Source organism: Kryptolebias marmoratus, linkage group LG17 (genome assembly GCF_001649575.2).
Source record: "Kryptolebias marmoratus isolate JLee-2015 linkage group LG17, ASM164957v2, whole genome shotgun sequence".
Classification (NCBI taxonomy): Eukaryota; Metazoa; Chordata; class Actinopteri; order Cyprinodontiformes; family Rivulidae; genus Kryptolebias; species Kryptolebias marmoratus.
Genome location: NC_051446.1, coordinates 13,073,859 through 13,092,993, shown reverse-complemented (window position 1 = coordinate 13,092,993; position 19,135 = coordinate 13,073,859). Strand labels below are relative to the sequence as shown.

Genomic DNA, 19,135 nt, shown 5'->3' with positions numbered 1-19,135 from the left:
AGACTGGACCTTTGACCTCATCACCATGAAATCAACAGTGATCACCCTTGCCGCCACGAGGTGTTCAGCTGTAGAGTTTAACGTTCCTATTGTACGGCTGCAGAGTTAGAGCATGGGCTGATCTGTGACCTTGACCTTTGGAAGTTTTGGTAACAGACAGATGGTGCCGTAAACAGAACCTCCTTGGTGGAGGTAATGATTTGCTTTTATAAGGTTGCAGTCAGTTTGTCGTTTAACACTTTTTTAAAAAATTCTTTACAGCTGATTTTTGTTTCTGATCTTGAGGACTGCTGCACACATTTAGTGATCATATCTTCAGACTCTGTTCACGTTTTACTAATTGTAGTTTTAGTGACATTTTTTTTTTTTTTTTCAAATGTCAACTTTTTTTTTTTAAATTCTCTGTTGCATTTAAGTGCTGTTTTGAGCTCTGTTTTGAGGACACTCTGCTAAAAGGAAACTTTATTTAACCCGGTCTTCCCTGCTTAAATAAAGTTTTGTTTTTTTCTGATTTGTTAAGTTGATAAACTGAGCTGAATCGTTCAGTCAGAAAGGGCTCCTAATAAACCCGTATTACTAAAGAACCGGTTTGAAACTGGATCTTTAGGCTCTTTGTTACCAGCAACCAATCACAAACTTTTTTTTTTTTGTTTTGTTTTTACTAAACTGGTTCCAGTGCTAAACACGAGCTCTTCCTGTCTCTGCCGGCCTCAAACACCTCAGTCAGCACCAAGCCTTCTCTGAGGCAGAGCAAAGAGCTGCTCTTATCAAAAGAAACCGACTTCATTTAGGAGACACATTGCTCAATTTAAGAGAAAATACTTATAAATAAGAAGTCTAATTAGCAGCAGGATAACGTGAAGTAGTTAGGAACCAGCTCTAGCTCCAGCCCTGGCACTGGAACCTCTTTAGCGGTAGATCCCTAAAAGACACGATTTCTTCTCATTTCTTTAGTTAAATCTACAAAAAATACCAAAAAAATAACATAGTTTGACACATAAAATAGCATTTAAGCACCAACAAGCTTTGTCAGGTGTTTTTAAAGCTATAGTCTGGGTCATTTTTGACAGGATGTCCTGTCCTACAGCTATCGGCCGTGACATGACTCGTAAAGCGTGGTGTATGGAGAAAAGGGCCGAAGTCTTCATCCAGGCTAGGCTAACGGCTAGCCAAACTAGGGCCAGTAGTTAGTTTTTCAGGGATATAAAACAACTAAATACACTAGATCATATTAAACCGACACGTTAGTTTGTTGCTGTTGCTGATGTCAGATTATCTCTTCAAAGACATGGCCTTCAGATACTGTTCATTTATAGATTTTTTTTTAATTTTTTAGACCTGACGCCTTTTGTTTTCCCTCCTCACTCGACCCACTGCCCTCATTCTTTAAGCACGTGCAGCCATCAGCAATGAAGCCGGGCTCCTTGGACCCAAAGCAAAGAAACAAGGTGTGGATTCAAACTTTTACACTGAACTGTAAACGTGAGCCGATGTAGAAGCCCGCCGGAACTTCCTCGGGTTGAAAACAAGGGGGGGGGGGGTCCAATTTTGGTCCAATTTTGGAGTGAAACTTGGACCATTTCTCAAGGGATGTTTGGTTTTGGGTGAGGAGGTTTTTTAAAAAAACAGACAAATGCTGCTCAAACTTTAACTTTTAGCCAACGGAGTTGTTTATTTTCTGAGTAATGGCGGTTTTACCCCGCTGCAGACTGAATGGCAGGTTAAAGCTTCCTTTCACTAATTTCCTTCGATAACCACAGTCTCACTCAGCCTGTTTCAACTTCAGACAGGATAAAACAGCCTCCGCAGTCACACACACACACACACACACACACACACACACACACAGATGTTCCAGAATACCACAATAACAACAGAGGCAGGCTATGAAATGCCCTGCGAGAGTTTTATTGCTTCACCATAGAGCTGCGTAACGCTAAGACGCGAGCAACGAGGAACCACTCAGGCACTGCGAGCGATTACAGGACGACGCGGAGAAAGTTGTTTGTTTTGTTTTTTTTTCCTTTTTCACCCCCCCTCCTCCTTCCCTCTGCCGATGACAGGAGTGGATGTGTGGGATCTGCAGCAGGAAAGAAAGCTGGCAGCTGGGGAGTTTTTCTGTTTGTTTTTTTTTTATTGTTGCTCTTGCCCGGAGCAAGGCAGATTGAAGAGCGGCGGCGAAAAAGAAAGAAGAAGTGGAGCGAAAACGAAAGGAAGGAGCAGATGAGGGTTTAAAGAGGATGTGAGGGGAGAAGGTTGGATGAGCCGAGGATGAGGGAAGGGAGAGAAGGCCGTCTCCAGTCAAAGTCCGAGGCGGGTCACGTGCCTGCACCAGTTGGACGGGTTTCTCCACAACCGCATGCACTCGCTTAGCCTTTTTCTTTTTCCTGCTCACGATCGTTCAAACGGCACACACACACACACACACAGAGCGTGGCTTGACTTTGACTCAGCCCTGTTATTTAAATAAAATGAATTCTTCCTTCATGGCCCCGTCAGCCTGAGCTGGGGTTTGATCTTTTGCGTACGTACCTGCTCACACACACCAAGGGTGTTGTGAAACTCACCACACACACACACACAGAGAGAGAGAGAGAGAGAGACAGAGAGACACTCCTCCTCAGAGCAGCAGGTCGCAGAAAGCAGCCGAACTGTCAGTGACTGCTGCAAACACACACTTCCTCTCAGCCCAGCTCGCTCTAGAAGAGAAAAGAAATAGGAGGAGGAGGAGGAGAAGTGAGGCTGGAAGGAAAAGGCAGAGTTGGACAAACTTGTGATGACCTGAATCCGAGTGGCTGGATGTGCGGCAGACTTGGAAGGGGTGCCGTTCTAACTCGGGGCTTTCAGCTTTCCGCCCGTTTCCCTCCCGCACCAGCCGCCGCTTCGCCACGGCGATGAAGAGGGACCGATTCCTCCTGGCTGCAGCCCTCACAGCCATCTTCTCAGCCGACTTCTACTTCGTCCTGCTGCCCAAGCTGCGCAGCCGGGCGCAGAGCGGCGAGGCGCGCGTCTGCGACTGCGGCCCCGCCAACGGGACCCTCGGCCTCCCAGACCTGGGGGGGCTGGCCAAGCCGCGCCTCTCCAACCGGACCCGACCGGGCGCCGTCCCCCCATCTGAGCCCGCCGATGATGGAGGCTCCAAGCTGGAGAGGCTGTTGGCTCATCCTCTGTACAACATCCGGACCCCAGACCTGAGGGCGGAGGAGAAGCTGCTGCAGGTGGAGCAGCTGATGGAGTACTACAAGAAGAAGGTGTCGCACTGGGAAAGGTCAGTTTTAGCTTCCTTTAGGTGGTGGGCAGCAACCTAATTGCCTGTGTGTGTGCATGTTTTAATTGGTCTGTCTGTTAGCAAAATATCTCATGAACCAGAGGACAGACTGTAAAAAAGGTTTGAGAAAACAATCATTGGATGTACATCTACAACTGATTAACTTTTGGAATTAAACCAATCAAAGATGTCCACCACAGCTAATGGAATTTATCAAACACAAAATTGGCTGTAACTCAGTTGATTTTACAGATGTTGGGCTAAAGTTTGGTGAGGCTGCAGCTGAGAGTCATTACCAACACATACTCTGAGTGCTAACACATTGCTTAAGATATTTGTTTAAACCATTGTCATTCGCTGTTGAAGTCAACTCCATCTGTCCGTTAGCAAAATATTTCATGAACCAGCGCACAGTTTTACATAAAACTTTCAAAATACAACCACTGGATGCTCATCTACAACTGATTAGCTTTTGGAGTCAATCTGATTTAAAACAGCTGTCACAGGCAGTTGACCTTAGCAAACACAAATTTGGCCATAACTCAGTCAGTTTTACAGATATTGAGCTAAAGTTTGGTGTCTTCATAGCCAAGAGTCATCCCCAACACATACTTTGAGTGCTTACAATTTTCACAATGTCTTTGTTTACAACTTAGCATTAACCTTTAGAGTCAATCCTGTCGGTCTGTTAGCAAAGTATTTCATGAACCACTGGACAGATTTCAATGAAACTTTCCGAAAATAATCATTGAATGTGCATCTAAAACTGATTGACCTTTAGAGTCAAACCAATTAAGGATGGCCGCCACAGCTATTTGACTTTAGAAAACACAAAAATGCCTGTAGCTCAGTCAGTTTTGCATGTATTCGGCAAATATTGGTGTGGCAGTCACTGAGAGTCATCCGCCAACACGTACCTCAAGAAACGCTGTAATTTATTTTTATTTAATTTGATGAATCATCGTGTCTTTTTATTATTTCCACAGTCCGCTGCAGTTTGACTTGTCAGGATTCGTTTGACTTTATTGTGAAAGCCGGCGCTCTGGGAGCACGTGTGGTGGCTTGTTGTAGGTGAGAGGCAGGGTCAGCGACACACCGGTCATCATCACAACTCATGATCATCAATACACTTTGTCCACACTGAGAGACACTCACAAGACAGTCAACCAGGAAGTTTAGATGAGCGTGTGTGTGTGTGTGTCCTAAAAGTCCAATGTCAGAGTGATCCGGGGCAGAAAACCCTCTCGGACGTGTCATCCTGACAGCTTCAGGTCAACAAACCCGTCAAGGCGGATCTGAATCTTTGGAAGCCGTCGCCGTCGTGACCGGCTTGCCGACACGTTCGCTCCGAGATGCAGACTTCGAGCTCCTGTGCCTGAGAACAAGAGGAAACACGACCTCTCGTGCTTTGCCGCCTTCATTCAATGCCCCCCCCACCCACCCCCCGGGAAAAATGACAGCTGAAAGATTTGTTGTTGCAAAAATGGTGCAACTCTGTGTTGCAACTGGAGCGCACTGTTTACCCAAGGTTGCTCAACCACGCTTTCCATTTCCGTCTCAGTTTGCGGCCTGTGGTCTGAGCTCGGCCAATGTCCCCTTCAGTCCGATATGTTTTGTTTTTTTTTTTTTTTTGCTCCAGTATCTGAGTTTGTTATCCAGCCCGTGATGGAGTTTGTTTGTCTGTCGCCCCTCTGCTGTTGCTATCATGTTACTGCTTTCACTTTAAAAAAAAGGCTTAAGGGGGGCTGCGGAAACATCTGTTTTCTGACAACAGCAATAAAAAAATGGGCGATAGTCTAAAGGGAACAATGTGTATGAAGTGGCCTTTAAAACAAGCAGTAAAAAAAAAAAAAAATGAATGAATGTTTATTGTCCTCCGTCTTTCATACCAGAGTTTTAAACTCGGATCACCTTCTGGTGAGAAAAGACCAAGCTACAACTGCTTTGGTCAAACACTGAAATTAACGTTATAATTTACCACAACATTAGTGCTCAGAGTGTGTGTTGGTGGAGGAACTCCGTGCTACTAAAACTGACACGTTTGTGTTGGCTAAGGTAGGTTTGCTGCGGCGGCCATCTTGCATTGGGTTGACTCCGAAAGGTAATCGATCGTTAGAGGTACGCCGGGTGATTATTTCCTGAAAGTTTGGGTAACAAACAGAACGTCAGCACACAGACACAGGCAAAAACATGTTTATTAGTATTTGTATTTTTTCCCAAATATTTGATTATATTAGAGACTAAAAGCCGAGAAAAACAGGCTTAAAACATTTATAAATCAAAACATTTTATATTTTTTTGCACGTTAATAACACCTGAAGGTCTTCGTGTTGCACTTTCTTCATGTATTAAACGAGGGCTCAAGAAAGAAAGGTTTTTTTTTTTTTTTTAAAGTAATGACAAACAAAGCCAACTGTGAGCCTGTCGCGGACGTCAAAATGATGAGAGTTATTAACACTTTGCGTCTAGTTGTCCTGTGAGCTCCTCACGTCTTTCACCGTAATCTTTAGCCCACCGTTTCAGGTTTTCTGCCTAAGCCGCGGTCAAAGCGGAAACTAATCAGAACCCCCCCCTGCGACGGAGCTGATTTAAGCAGATTTAGGTCTCTGGAAACCCGCTTCCCCGTGGATTTAAACTACATGGCTTTAAAGGGAAAAGCACGGCGCCAGCAGATTGACCACGAGCCCAGGTGAAGGAACGTGAATGGTGACGACCGGGCGTTCGCCTCGGGTCCTGTGTCACTCTCCTTAGCTTGGGCGCAGATGGCACTGAGGACGTGAGGGGGGGGACATGAACCCCCCCCCCAGATTTATGGTGACTCTGATCCATCCCCACCCCCCATCCCTCCCTACAAGTACAGAATTAACATCGCCAGTAAAACCGATGATTGATGCTCCGTTAATTTGACTCTTTTACATTTAAGCGTGCAGAGAGAGCCCAGTATTCGTGTTCCAGTGGTACACAAATTTAACAATCCCAAATAAAAAATTAAAAAAAACCACTTATTCTGTTGAAATCATTTGCTGACAGATTGGTCCCCCCAGTTCAGAAATCCTATCTGTGCCCCTGCTCCTCAGGCATAAGAAACTGTACAACGAGGCAGCAGCTGTGGCCAACGTCTCCCTGACGGTGCGAGACATGAAGTACGACCCGGATGCCGGCTGGCTGAGGTTCCACTCCGGGATCAACCGCTACGCCCTGTACTCCCAGGAGGATCCCGCCGTCCTCCAGCTCCTCGAGGACATGCGGACCATGGCGGTTGTCGACGCAGGTGAGGGCAGAGTGCAAATCAACACGGTTGTAACACCGTCTTGTACTTTTACATAATTTATGTACTGAAATCTAAATATATATATATATATATATATATATATATATACAAAAAACTGCTACTTTCTTGCCAATATAATGTCTTTTTAGATGTTTGATAAAGCTGTATCTGCTCTTGTTCTCTTACAGATTACACTCAGGATGAGAAAGCCTTAAAAGGAGCGTGTGATTGCACTCAAGGTGAGGACAACTTGTGCTTCTGTCATGGGAGGAGAGTCAGCAGGAAGTTTGGACTTTTACTGTGTGGACGCCGATCCCGCAGCAGTTGGACCGATTCTTGCTTGTAGCAGCGGCTTCGCTACATTTAGCTTCTCCCGTTTACAGTTTCTGCTGAGCTTCTTTTGCAGTCAAACCCCTTTCTGCCCACTTTGAGCTTTTCCAAACCAATCATATTCAAACATTCGATCCGACCTGGAAGAGCGGGCTTGGACTTTTAGTGTTTGTCACTTTTGGACGTTTTGAATTATTGACAAAAGTTCTCCCCGTAGCAACACATTAATTTCTCTTTTAATTCTTTAAAAAAAGCAGTTGTTATAGTTTTGTCTTCTTGTGCTCATTCATTTAGCTACGATTTAGCTTTCTGCAAGTGTTTTGCTCAGTTTCAGCTTCTTCATCAAAGTTCAGTGTTGAGTTCTCTGTACCGGTCCGTTGTGGTGAAGAAGGAGCTCAGCCGCAAAACTCTCTATTAACCGGAGGGTCTCTGTTTCTACCTTCACCTATGGTCATGACCTTTGGGTCGCGACTGAAAGAAAAAGGTATAAAGGCGGTGGAAATCATGGACTCTCACTTAGAGATAGGGTGAGAAGTTAAGTTATCTGGGGGGAACTCAGAGTAGAGCTGCTGCTCCTCCACATCGAGAGGAGCCAGCTGAGGTGGTTCAGGCATCTGGTAAGGACGCCCCCTGGACGCCTCCCTAGGGAGGTGTTCCAGGCATGTCCAACTGGGAGGAGACCCCTGGGAAGACCCAGGACACGCTGGAGAGACTTTGTCTTTCAGCTGACCTGGGATCGCTGTGGAATCCTCCCTGAAGAGCTGGAAGAAGCAGCTGTAGAGAGATGTTGCCTTTCAGCATGCATTATGAACATTATTGATAAAAGCCGGCCTTTTTTCTGTTTATATATTCTCTGTTTTTGTCCCGCTAGTGCCTTATCCACATCCGTGTGCACAGTAGTAGCCACACACCCATCACTCACTGCCAAAAGAGAAGGAAAAACAAAACAAAACAACCACCCAAACAATCCTTGGTTCTGTTTAAATTTAGGCTTCCAATACTTTCTCCTCATTTCAGTTCCAAACTGCGACACAGTCCGTCGACCACGACAGCTGCTCAGAGCGGCCTGGTTTGTGTTGCCTCCTTTCCAGACCCGGTTTGAAAGTAAACTGCACGTGATTGTTAACTAATAACACCCTGGAGGTTCTGGGAGCCCAGCGGGGGGAGGCGAGGCGAGCGTGCTTTGACTGCAACGTAGATCCAGACCGAACCCTCGGTTACTTTATCACACAGAACAGGCCGAGGATGCGGTCGCCACTGCCCAGCTGGCCTCAACTGGAGCGAAAGTGGCTCCGTAGACTTTCGTTGTCTTCCTGAGAGCTGACCAGACAGTAGGTCCCACCCGTCTTTCTGCTTCTGTTTTCCTGCAGTGGTGAAACCCAGCGGACACCACCTGAAGCTGGCTCTGAAGATGCGCAACTTCGGGAAAGCCATGTTCAAGCCAATGAGGTGAGGCGGACTCGTCTTTGTCCAACGTCACACAGGTTTCTCACCCCAAGGTTAAATACCTGACGAGCAACTGGACAGATCTTAGTGAGGCTCGGAGAAAGTAATGTGACCGCAGCCCGCCGACTTTTGCGCTTCTTGGCAAAGGTTCGGGATTAGCCACAGCTAACACAAAAAATGGCTCCAATACCTCAGTCAGTTTTGCTTATCTTGACTAAAATTTGCTGGAGTTGTAGCTGAGAGTCATCCGTAACGCCTGCTTTGAGCTCTAACAAATCACTTGAGAGGTTTGACCAGAACAGCTGTCCTCTTCAGTATAAACAGATTTAAGAAATCTAGGCCTTTTGTTTGTTTTTTTTTTGTTTCTTTTTCCTGTCAGAGGCCAGAAGGGGGCTCGTAAATCTCACGTCAAAACGCTGGTGTTCATGAAATCCCATCAGGCGTCTTACAGCCAGGATTAGGCCGCCTAACGTCATATTAGAGTAATCCATGTTATTAATGTCATGTTCCATCTTAATTTGCGTCTGGCTAAATTACACAGGCGGCTGTCGAAATGATAGGATTTGTCTTACTGATTACACACCGCTGACTAATATAACTGACATCTTTTGTTGATGTGTATGTGTGTGTGTGTGTGTGTGTGTGTCCCAGACAGCAGAGGGAAGAGGAGACTCCAGAGGACTTCTTCTACTTTGTGGACTTCCAGAGACACAATGCAGAGATCGCAGCCTTTCACCTGGACAGGTACAGCCGCTTTGTGCTGCTTTTGCTGTCTTGCAGTTTACGAAAAAAAAAAAAAGAAAATGACCTGAACTTTAGCCCAATTTTTCAACCCCACCAGCCCTAAAAGCCTTCCTCAGGAATCCTCACTTTGAGCATGTTAGCTGAGACTCCACATGTTGTTGTTTTGGCAGCTGATTCTCATGGGGGGGTCACACTCCAGGAGTTTTTTGGATGCAGCTACAGATGTTAAAACACCACATCTTCCCGAGGCACAAACAGCTCGCTTCCCCGACAACCTCAGTTGTTCCGCATGCAGCTATTTGCACCGCTGCGGGGCCGCAATGTTCCGTCGCGTGCGTTTCTCGCAGCTGTCTGTTAGTAAAATATCTCCCAAACCACAAAATGGACCTAAATGAAAGTAAGCTCTGGCTGTAACGTCTGCGGCTGATTCACGTTTGGAGTCGGTTCAAGTCAAGACGGCCACCGCGGCCCATCGACCTGAAAAAAACACAAAAACGGCCACAACACGGTCAGTTTTACAGACACCGAGCTCAAATTCGATGTGGCGGTGGCTGAGAGTCACTCGCCACACATGCTTTGAGTGTGCGGTCCTGTGATATTGTGTAACACTCAGCAAAACATGAACAACCGCTTTTAATTCGATAACATCTGTTTGCGGTAAAGTCGTGCATTTCTTCCTCTGGTGTGAGGACACGCTGCCACGATTTAAAAAAAAACACAACACATGAAGTGGTCTCGTTTAAACAGGTTTGAACGTCTTGGCGACAGTCGTCTCAGTTTGCAGGACTGTAGCTTTTTTTTTTGGCTTCGTCGAGGATTTCCCAACTTGCTGATGAGCGTGAAAGCCCCAGTGTTTGGGTGTAGACTCGTAGACATCGTTACACAGCAGCACTTTAAGCTGATGTGAGGTGATTCATCCTCAAACACAGTCATCCGAGCGAGACGGTATCATTAGGAAGCCACAAGCAGCGATAAGTCGTTTCACCACACAGGGCAGAAAAGCAGCAGGAGCGCCACGCCTCTGTCTGAAACAGTTCGCCCAAGTGCTCGAAATCGGCCCAAACGTAAACGTGTTACTCCTCCAAATGAAATGACGTCTTCCAGTTTGTTTTTCTTCTTTTATTTTTATTTGCTGTGTTCTTTTAATTGCGGCAGACTCAGATTGCCGTCTCTGTTGCGTCTGGCTGACGCTCATCTTTCTCACTTGCAATCAGGGGGTTGGGGAATAACAGCAATTGAGCGTCACGCGCAGCTTGTTTGATTACTGTTTGTGAGAAAGGACTGAAATATGGATGGCTTAATTACACGACGTGGAGGCTGTCAGAAGCTGCATTTGTGACAAGACTCGGTCAAATTTAAACAGAGAAAACCCACCAGGATCTTCATGGTTTGAACTGGTAACTCTTATTGTTGTGGAAGAAAAATGTATCTGTTTATTCATTTCTTTTCCTGTGCGATCCTATTAACTTCATCTGTAGGATTCTGGACTTCCGAAGGGTCCCTCCGGTAGCCGGGAGGCGACTGAACGTCACAGGAGAAGTTCTCCACGTGGCCCACAACGAAGACCTGCGAGCCGTGTTCTTCACCTCACCTGGTACCCACCGGGCTCTTCTAGGCCTTTCTTTAAAAAAATGGGTAGTTTTTTTTTATAAAAAAAAACCCCAGCTTCATACAAGTGAGAAGCTGAAGAATTTAACGCTGAAACACCCATGCCAGGCCAGTAGGTGGCGATAGCACTGATGTCAAAGCCCAGAGAAAGACCATTTGAAGCTGATCTAGCCCTCTTGAAACAGTCCTAACTGCTTTTTTTATATTGGTAACTATTTCTTCTCAATAATTAACCTTTTCAAACTTTAAGGATCAAAACAAACCTTCAAAATTATTTTTTTTAAAAAAGAAAAGTAAAAACTGCACAAAAGTGAGCTATTCAAACTTTCTTCCAAATTATTTGCTTTTAAAGTAAACATGATTACACTGAACTGATTTCAAAACTCTTTGTGAAAAATTTAAGTCCTTTTTTCCTCTGAAAAAAATTTAATTTCCACGTGAAACGGTGGAGCAAACGCAGCATGAAAGGCTAATTTTGCTCAATATCCCCATCACTGATTTCAGTTTGGTTTTTACACTTCACATTCAAAATTGTATAAATTTAATCTTTTCTCATGCTGACAGTGCTGCGGCTCCTCCTTTCAGTAAAAGCTCTTTCTGGTGATTGGTCAATCTGCGCTCCAAATATGGTCGAGTAAGAAGCCGAGGCTCGTTTATTGTTTTAGACGATTAAAGAAAACCAGACATCCTTTGGAAATCTGGAAGTTGGAGCTGAAATGGACCAATCTCTCATGTTTTAAATCCAACATCCGATAAACAAACAGGATAGGAAGTAAAAATACACCTCGGATTAGTATTTCCAGGCGTTTCTGCTCATAAATTCTTCTAGTTCGTACCTTCCTGATTGATTTTTCTAAAAAGTGAAATGACAAAATAGGCTGGAGTTACCGTGTGTCTTTCATTAAAACGTCATCAAACTCTGGATTCAAACAGAGCATTTTCCATGGAAGAACATATTAATCTTATTCGATATCCTGCAGAATCTTTCATGCACAGAAGCTGTGTAACTGCAGTGAATGTGTGAAGAAGTACGACCTCTTTAAAGGACCAGCAGGCGCATGTTTTTGTCGTTTGACAAAATGAAGAATTCCTCTCCGTCTGTGCTTTCCAATAACTTTCAGTTCGGGGCGGTGAATCAGCATATTGGCTCAGAGGTTTCAATATTTAATGTAACATGTTGAGTGGACCAGGGTTTTTTGTGTTTTTTTTTTAGCTTTGCATGTAAGAGTGTAGATAGGAACCATGATTTTTGTTGCTTGCGATCGCAGCATCCTGAGGAAGCCCACTCATTTAGCGTTGTTTTTCCACTCTTATTCCCCAAACAGCGAACAACACGTGCTTCTTCGCTAAGTGCCTCTACGTGTGCAAGACGGAGTACGCCGTGTGCGGCAGCCCGGACCTGCTGGAGGGCTCGCTCTCTGCCTACCTGCCGGGCCTCAGCGTCGCTCCTCGCCTCTCCGTCCCCAACCCCTGGACCCGCTCCTACACCTTCAGCGGCCAGCAGGAGTAAGACTTCCGACAAGCCCATACGTTTAACCTTTAGCCCGCAGTTTGGGCTTTAAAGGAAACTAGCCTGTAAAAAAAAAAAAAAATTAAAAAAAGTTGGTTTCTGACATGATCCCACATTTGTTATTTCACTCGTTTATGTTCCGCAACGATCCTCTCACCTGGTCTGTGTTTTCCCCTTACAGGTGGGAAGTGAATCCTTTCTTCTGCGACTCAGTCAAGCAAATGCATCCTTACAACACCGGCAACAGGCTGCTCAACATCATAGACATGTCCATCTTTGACTTCCTGATAGGTATGTAATGTAAAATCTGTCACAGCGTCGCGTTAAAACTGGAAGTTTATTGTCGGAATCGTCTTTATTTCTGTATTTATTTGAACAGGTAACATGGACAGACACCATTATGAGGTTTTCACCAAATTTGGAGATGAGGGGTTTCTTCTCCACCTGGATAATGCCAGAGGGTGAGACATTTACGGAGGGTTGGTTTATTAAGAAAAACACAGATTCGCGGCCGGGTTTCTTCCACTGGATAGTTCAGATCCTTTGAAGTGGGGTCAACAGTTACCTGTTGCAGAAAAGCTCTTTGAGCAAATTCGGTGTGCAGAAATCGAGATCAGTGCAAAGGGGCAGAGGTGCTTTTTGCCTGTGCGTGCACGTCTGTTGGCAAAAATATCTCATGAACCAGCGGATGGATCTGAATTAAACGCTCAGAAAATCAGCACTGGCTGGATATCTACAACTGATTCACTTTTGGAGTCAGTCCAGTTCAAGATGACTGCCACAACTAATTCACCTTAACCAACAAAAAACTGACTATAACTCAGCCAATTTTACAGATATTGAGCTAAAGATTGATGTGGTAGTAGCTGAGAGTCATTCACAACATTTTTGTAAGATTTGACCAAACTGACTATAAGTCCATCTCCTCTCATCAGGAGATCTTAGTTTAAAACTCTGCCATGAAAGGTGGCAGGAGATATGCATTCCTTTAAGGAATACTAGACATTTTTTGACTTAATTGGCTCGCTAATAGCTTGTCTGAGTGAGGCTATGATCAAAGTGGGTTTCATATCTAACACGTCCATCCCATTCTGTGCTCAGGTTTGGGAAGCACTCTCATGATGAGCTGTCCATCCTGGCTCCGCTGTCTCAGTGCTGCATGTAAGTCGTCTGTTGAACATCCCCAGCTGGGGAAAAAGTCGGGGCGTTGTGTAAAATGTAGATAAAATCAGAGAGCGATGATTTACAAATCTCATAAACCCATATTTTATTCACAATGGAAGAAAGTAAGCATGTCAGATGTTTAAACTAACTGTACCTTTTCTTTTTTGGAACAAAAATGGTCATTTTGAATGTGACAGACAGCAGCAACACATTTCCCAAAATGTTTTGTCAGGAGCAACAAAAGGCTGTAAACATAAGAAGAATCAGCTCAAGGAGTGTTTTGTAACTAATTAGACTATTAGGTTAAATGTCAACAGGTCAGTGGGAGGACTGGGTATAAAAAGAGCATTTTTAAAGAGGCTGAATCTCTTAGAAGTAAAGATGGGCAGAGGTTCACCTGTCTGTGAAAAACTGTGTCTAAAAACAGTGGAACAATTTCAAAAGAATGTTTCTCAACAAAATATTGGGAAGACTTTCAGTATTTCATCATATTCCATTTTCAGCTCGTTAGATTAACAAAAGAGTTCAAGAATCTGGAGAAACAGTGATCTGGGTAATTTGGCCAGACGCAGTGATCTTCGGGCCCTTGGGGGCCACTGCATTATAAACAGGTCTGGTTCTGTTCTGGACATCACTGCATGAACTCAGGAACACTTCCACAGATCATTGTCTGTAAACACAGTTCACCCTGACATCCACAGATGCTGCTTAAAGCTCTATCAGGCAGAGAAGGAGCCAGATGTGAACACCATCCAGGTGCTGTCTTCTCAGAACCAAAGCTCATTTCAAATGGACTGAAGCAAAGAACTGATCTGTGGTCAGACAGATCGAAATTTGACACTCTTTTTTGGAAACTACGGATATCACATCCTCCTTACTAAAGAGGAGAGAGACCATCCAGCCTGTTATCAGCACACTGTTCAAAAGCCTGCCTCTCTGATGGTATGGGGGTGCACTAGTACCTATGGCATGAACAGCTTACACATCTGAAAAGGAACCTTTAATACCAAACAGTACATACAGATTTTAGAATGACATGTGCTCCCATCCAGCAAAAAACCCCCAGCAAAGACGACCCAGGACTGTTGAACAGCTAGAATCCTCCATCAGAGCAGAATGGGACAACATTCCCTCCAAAACCTCCAGCAGCTGCTCTCCTCAGATGTTCACAGACTGTTGGTAAAAGAAGAGGGGAAGCATCATAGAGGGAAACATGGTCCTGTCCCAACTTTTTACAAATATGTTGCTGCCATAAAATTTAAAACAACCTTTTTTTTTTTAAAGGGACAATTCAACATTTGATGTGTTTACTGTTTTCTACTGTGAATAAAATATGAGTGAATGAGATTTACATTTAGATGGGATCACTTCCCCACGATTTGCTTCTCTTCTCCGTACATTAGGGTCTTGCTTCCTAACAATTTCAAACTAAGACGACAAAAATAAACCCTCTCTTTTCATTTCATCACCTCCCCCAGGATAAAGCGTTCCACTCTGCTGAGGCTGCAGCTCCTGGCCCGGTCAGAGTTCAGGCTCAGTGACGTGATGAGGGAATCCCTCCTGAGGGATTCGCTGCTGCCCGTCCTGACCGAGCCCCACCTGTTGGCGCTGGACCGCAGGTTACAGAAGGTCCTCCGAGCGGTCCAGCGCTGCGTCCGCAGGCTGGGCAAGGACGAGGTGATCACCAGAGACTTTATTAAAGCCACAGAGAAACCTCAGGCGACCACAGATCCGGAAGCGTCCAGGTAACAGGAAGCGGGAAGCCGTCGAAGCTCAGGCACGTCATTCAGGGGACTTAGACCAGACGAAGCCACTGTGAGGCTCACAAGCACCAGCAGAGTCAAAGGAGAGAGCCGTCATGCACTGGATTGATCAAATTTATTCTGGTCTACATAATGACTGCGGGGAGATATTTTTAAATTTTCAAATAAAGTTATTTTATAACACGAGACACGTTGCAGAACTATTCCTTACCTAAAAATAGCAGAGGTGTGAGTGTGAGTGGGGAAAATGTTTGCTTGAAAGCCCTTCTGGTTCACTCCACCCTGTTCTCCAGACTCATAATCCTGTTTCATCAGCGTCTCAACGACTTCACAACATTGGGTTTGTGTCGACGGAGACAAGCTGAGACTGAAAAGCTACCGCAATTACAATAGTTGTACAAACAGAAGGATGGAAACTGAGTGGGGTTTCCTGTGAACCCCTTTTTAAGGCTTCAGCCCTCATTATTTAACTAGCTCTGACTTCAGCATGTCAGAGTTTTGTTTTTAACGTCACTATGGTGTAAACCAAGTTTTTTTCTATAACCGCAGCTTCATAAGGTCTTCAAGGTGGTGAATCATGTCTAACAAAACGCACCGAGAGGCTGATGCGCACTAAACTGTCTCTCGCACCCATGGTTTGTAAAATTTAAAAAAAAAAAAAAAAAAAGTGTTTTTCTGTGGGGGTGATTCTGCCTGTCTGAAATGCAGACTTGCAGAATACAGCCAGGAAACAGCAGCTGGATGTCTCCCCCTGCTGTCCACAAGCGAAACTGCATCCTTTTAGACATTTAATGGCCCAGCAGGTAGGTTTTTTTTTGTTGTTGTTTTTTTCCTGCTTCTTTTAAGCACAATGAGCTGACTATTAATAAAGTATTGCCATATATTCCCAGTTGGGAACATGTTGCTTCATCAGGACATCTGCAGCTCTGTGTTTGGACTCCCTGGACTCAGAAGTAGAGGATCCTGGACTTCCAAACAGGAGAGGACTCATTGGTTTCATCCCCTGGTTCTGCATCTTTATCGCTCACCGCATGGCTCCACCATCTTCACTTTACTTTGGCGATAAGTGTTGGAGTGAACCCCGTCTGTTAGCAAAATATCTCATTTAGTGAAACAATTTAAAAAGCAGTCATAGGCTGCACATCTGCAACGCCTCGACATCCGGGGTCAGCCCAATTCAAGATGGCTGCCACAGCTAATCTACTGTAGCCTACACAAAAATGGCTGCAGCTCGGTCAGTTTTACAAATACTGACGTGGTAGTAGCCGAGAGTGATCTTCAACATGACTGCACAGAACGCCATTTATGAGGTTTGACCAAATTACTCCATCTTTTATCATCACAGGATGATTTTAGTTTAGATATCTGGAATAAAAGGCGGCGGCGATAATCTTTTAAGGAATTCAATTAAATCTTTTACCAGTTCAAGCCATCAAAAGTGAAGTTTCAGTTTGAAGAGCAAACTGTAAGATACTAAGTCTTAAAAAAAATGAAGCCTGACACAAAGGTGACTGATTTTTTTACTTTTTTTATTGCTTAAACTGCCATCTGGAACAATCTATACCAAAAAGGATAAACATCTTTGCACATATAGGAGGCGAAACTAAATACAGTGTAGAATAGAAAAAGAATGGTCCTCTGATGGCCTGCAGCTGTCAGCGCTGCGCAGCCATCGATCTCTCTGAAGGTCGGGCTGAAGCAGGAGGGACTGACTACGAATGTGAGCCCAGGTTAGGGAAGCTAAGGCAAAACCGGGACGACTGCGATGTGTGGCTACGAACGCGTCGGACTAAAAACCAAAAAAAAAAAAAAAACAAAGAAACGATGCAGCTATTTACATGAAAACGCGAGTCCTTCCGCCCTGACGGGAGTCTCTTCCCGATCGAGTCAGGACAAAACAGGATGCGCTGCCAATGGACACGAAGCCACATGTCACCACATCCACGAGGAGAACCTGAGGGTTAGGGAGAACAGACGACCAGTTTCAAAACGCTCCTCTCGCCGAGCTGCAAACGGTACCAAAGGAACAAAGGAAAACAAAACAAACAAAAAAAAAATAAATCAAGCGTACAGCTCAAGTCTGAGACAAAATCGAGACACGACTGATTATAGGTCATTTCTGGTAAAAGACAGCGAGGCAGGAATGAAAAGTTCAGCCTATAATTCAGTCCCATTTGGTGAACATTGTACAAAAAGAAAGAAAGAAAAAAAAAAGATATAGGATGCCATCTAAATAGTCATGAAGCAGTTAAGCGAGGGAGTAACAAACCCAACATCTGACAAAGTTCCTGCTTCCACACCAAGCTGCAGGACCTCCTTTATGTCATCGGATTCTTTTTTTTGTTTGTTTGTTTTGTTTTTTAAAAACACACGCTTCCATTCCCACCAGATCACCGGATGCCCGAAACATCACGCCGAGTTCAGCGTGAAGAACGGGTCCCGCAAGCGACTCGGGTGGAAAACGAGCCGGGAAGCAATGACACTAGTCTAAAAACGAACGCCGCCTGTCAGCTAACTCCGACTCACAAATACTCCGAACGTCCAGCACGCCCCGAAGACTCGACCTGCTTCAATAAACCTGGAATAAGCCTTTCCGTTTAGTCTGAAAAAGTTGTCCCGTGACGGGTTTGGTATTTATTTATTTTTGTTTGTTTTTTGTTGTTTTTTTTATACACAATACAAGTACATACTGTTGTGTCAGTTGACAAGAATCATCATTTATTTACTTTGTGGCACTGAACACCTAAAATAGAATTTATGGAAAAATAAGTGTTTACAAAAGACAGTTAAACATATAGAATTTTTAAAGTTCACCATCACTCCAAACCATACGTTGTTGTTGTTGTTTTTTTTAAAAATCATTTTCTCAATAATAGAACTATGATTATTTGAACTATACTATGATAACATTTGATTATAAATCATAGCAGAAGAGTGATCAAGTTATTTGGTAGATACTAAATAAAATGAATACTGAAAATCACTTAATACTTCTTGCTTTCTTTTCTAAATTTCGTATTTTAATCCCTTCAGAGTAGTCAAGGCAGTTCCTGTATGGTTGTTCAGATTTAAACGGGACAATGGGAGTACTTCCTGTCGGCGCTCCAGGGAAGAGAACATGCGTCGCGTTTTCTGCAGCTATGCATGTTTGTTTTGTTTTTTTTGCGCTGGGTGGACAATAATCAACATTTGGCACTAGCCTGGTAGCTGCACAATTAAAAAAAAAAAACAGAAGAGGAGAAAAAAAAAAAAGGATCTTGATTTGTACAAGCTCTCCCAAACTAAGCAAAACAGACGCATCGTTGTCTCGTCGTACCCGTTGAAAGATAATCGGAAAAAAAAAAAAACAGCAACTGGAGCGTCACGTTTACGGCTGAAAATTAAAAAAAATAATAATAATAAAAAAGGCTGACAGTTAGATGCAATCGTATTCTCCCTGCTTTCTACAGTTTATAGGCTCTGTTCTGTGTATCTAATCGAGCTAACTTGTGTCCAAAAGGAAACTGCTGGGGAGCAAAGCAGCGGTCTTCACCTCATCTGACGAACAAAATAAGAGAATGAACAGGGAAAAAAAAAAGATCATAATAAAATGAAATAAAAGCGGTTTTTAAGGTCTGATTGTCTCACCAGTCTGAGACCCTAAAGCAGATCTCCTGCTTCGAGTTGAAATCTAAAACGAAAGTGTAACCAGCAAATATATATACACATATATATCTGTATATATATATATATATATATATATATATATATATATGGAGATATATATATATATATATATATATATGGAAGCTAAGTAACGTGATGTAACTGGGTTTATAAGGTAGCAAACAGCAGCTGGTGAGTGGCTAAAAGTCACCACTGTGTGGCAGGTTGTAACAGCAAAATCATTCTGTGAGGGCAAAACCAAACGAGGGCTAAAACGCAGAAAGAAACGGGAGCAAAGAAAAGAAAAAAAAAGAAAAGCTAATTGCATTTGTGGACCCTGGGTCTGAAAGAAGAGAAAGAAGGTGAGGGGGGAGGGGGGGGGGGGG

At 44.0% G+C, this 19,135-nt stretch overlaps 2 protein-coding genes across 2 annotated transcripts in view; one reads left to right on the top strand and one right to left on the bottom strand.

Moving 5' to 3' along the window:
- Nucleotides 1-1,933: 1,933 nt before the first annotated feature.
- Nucleotides 1,934-15,290, top strand: fam20a (FAM20A golgi associated secretory pathway pseudokinase). The gene is made up of 11 exons (XM_017418237.3): nucleotides 1,934-3,268; nucleotides 6,346-6,539; nucleotides 6,728-6,778; nucleotides 8,240-8,318; nucleotides 8,967-9,059; nucleotides 10,538-10,653; nucleotides 11,993-12,173; nucleotides 12,359-12,468; nucleotides 12,557-12,638; nucleotides 13,279-13,338; nucleotides 14,820-15,290. The coding sequence occupies exons 1-11, from the start codon at nucleotides 2,895-2,897 to the stop codon at nucleotides 15,088-15,090; spliced, it is 1,611 nt and encodes a 536-aa protein (XP_017273726.1). The 5' UTR covers nucleotides 1,934-2,894; the 3' UTR covers nucleotides 15,091-15,290.
- Nucleotides 15,291-16,612: 1,322 nt separating this feature from the next.
- LOC108237253 (cAMP-dependent protein kinase type I-alpha regulatory subunit) overlaps nucleotides 16,613-19,135 on the bottom strand; it is a 9,695-nt gene continuing 7,172 nt past the window's right edge. Inside the window, exon 12 of the mRNA XM_037980895.1 lies at nucleotides 16,613-19,135. The gene's annotated coding sequence lies outside the window, so the exon portion shown is untranslated.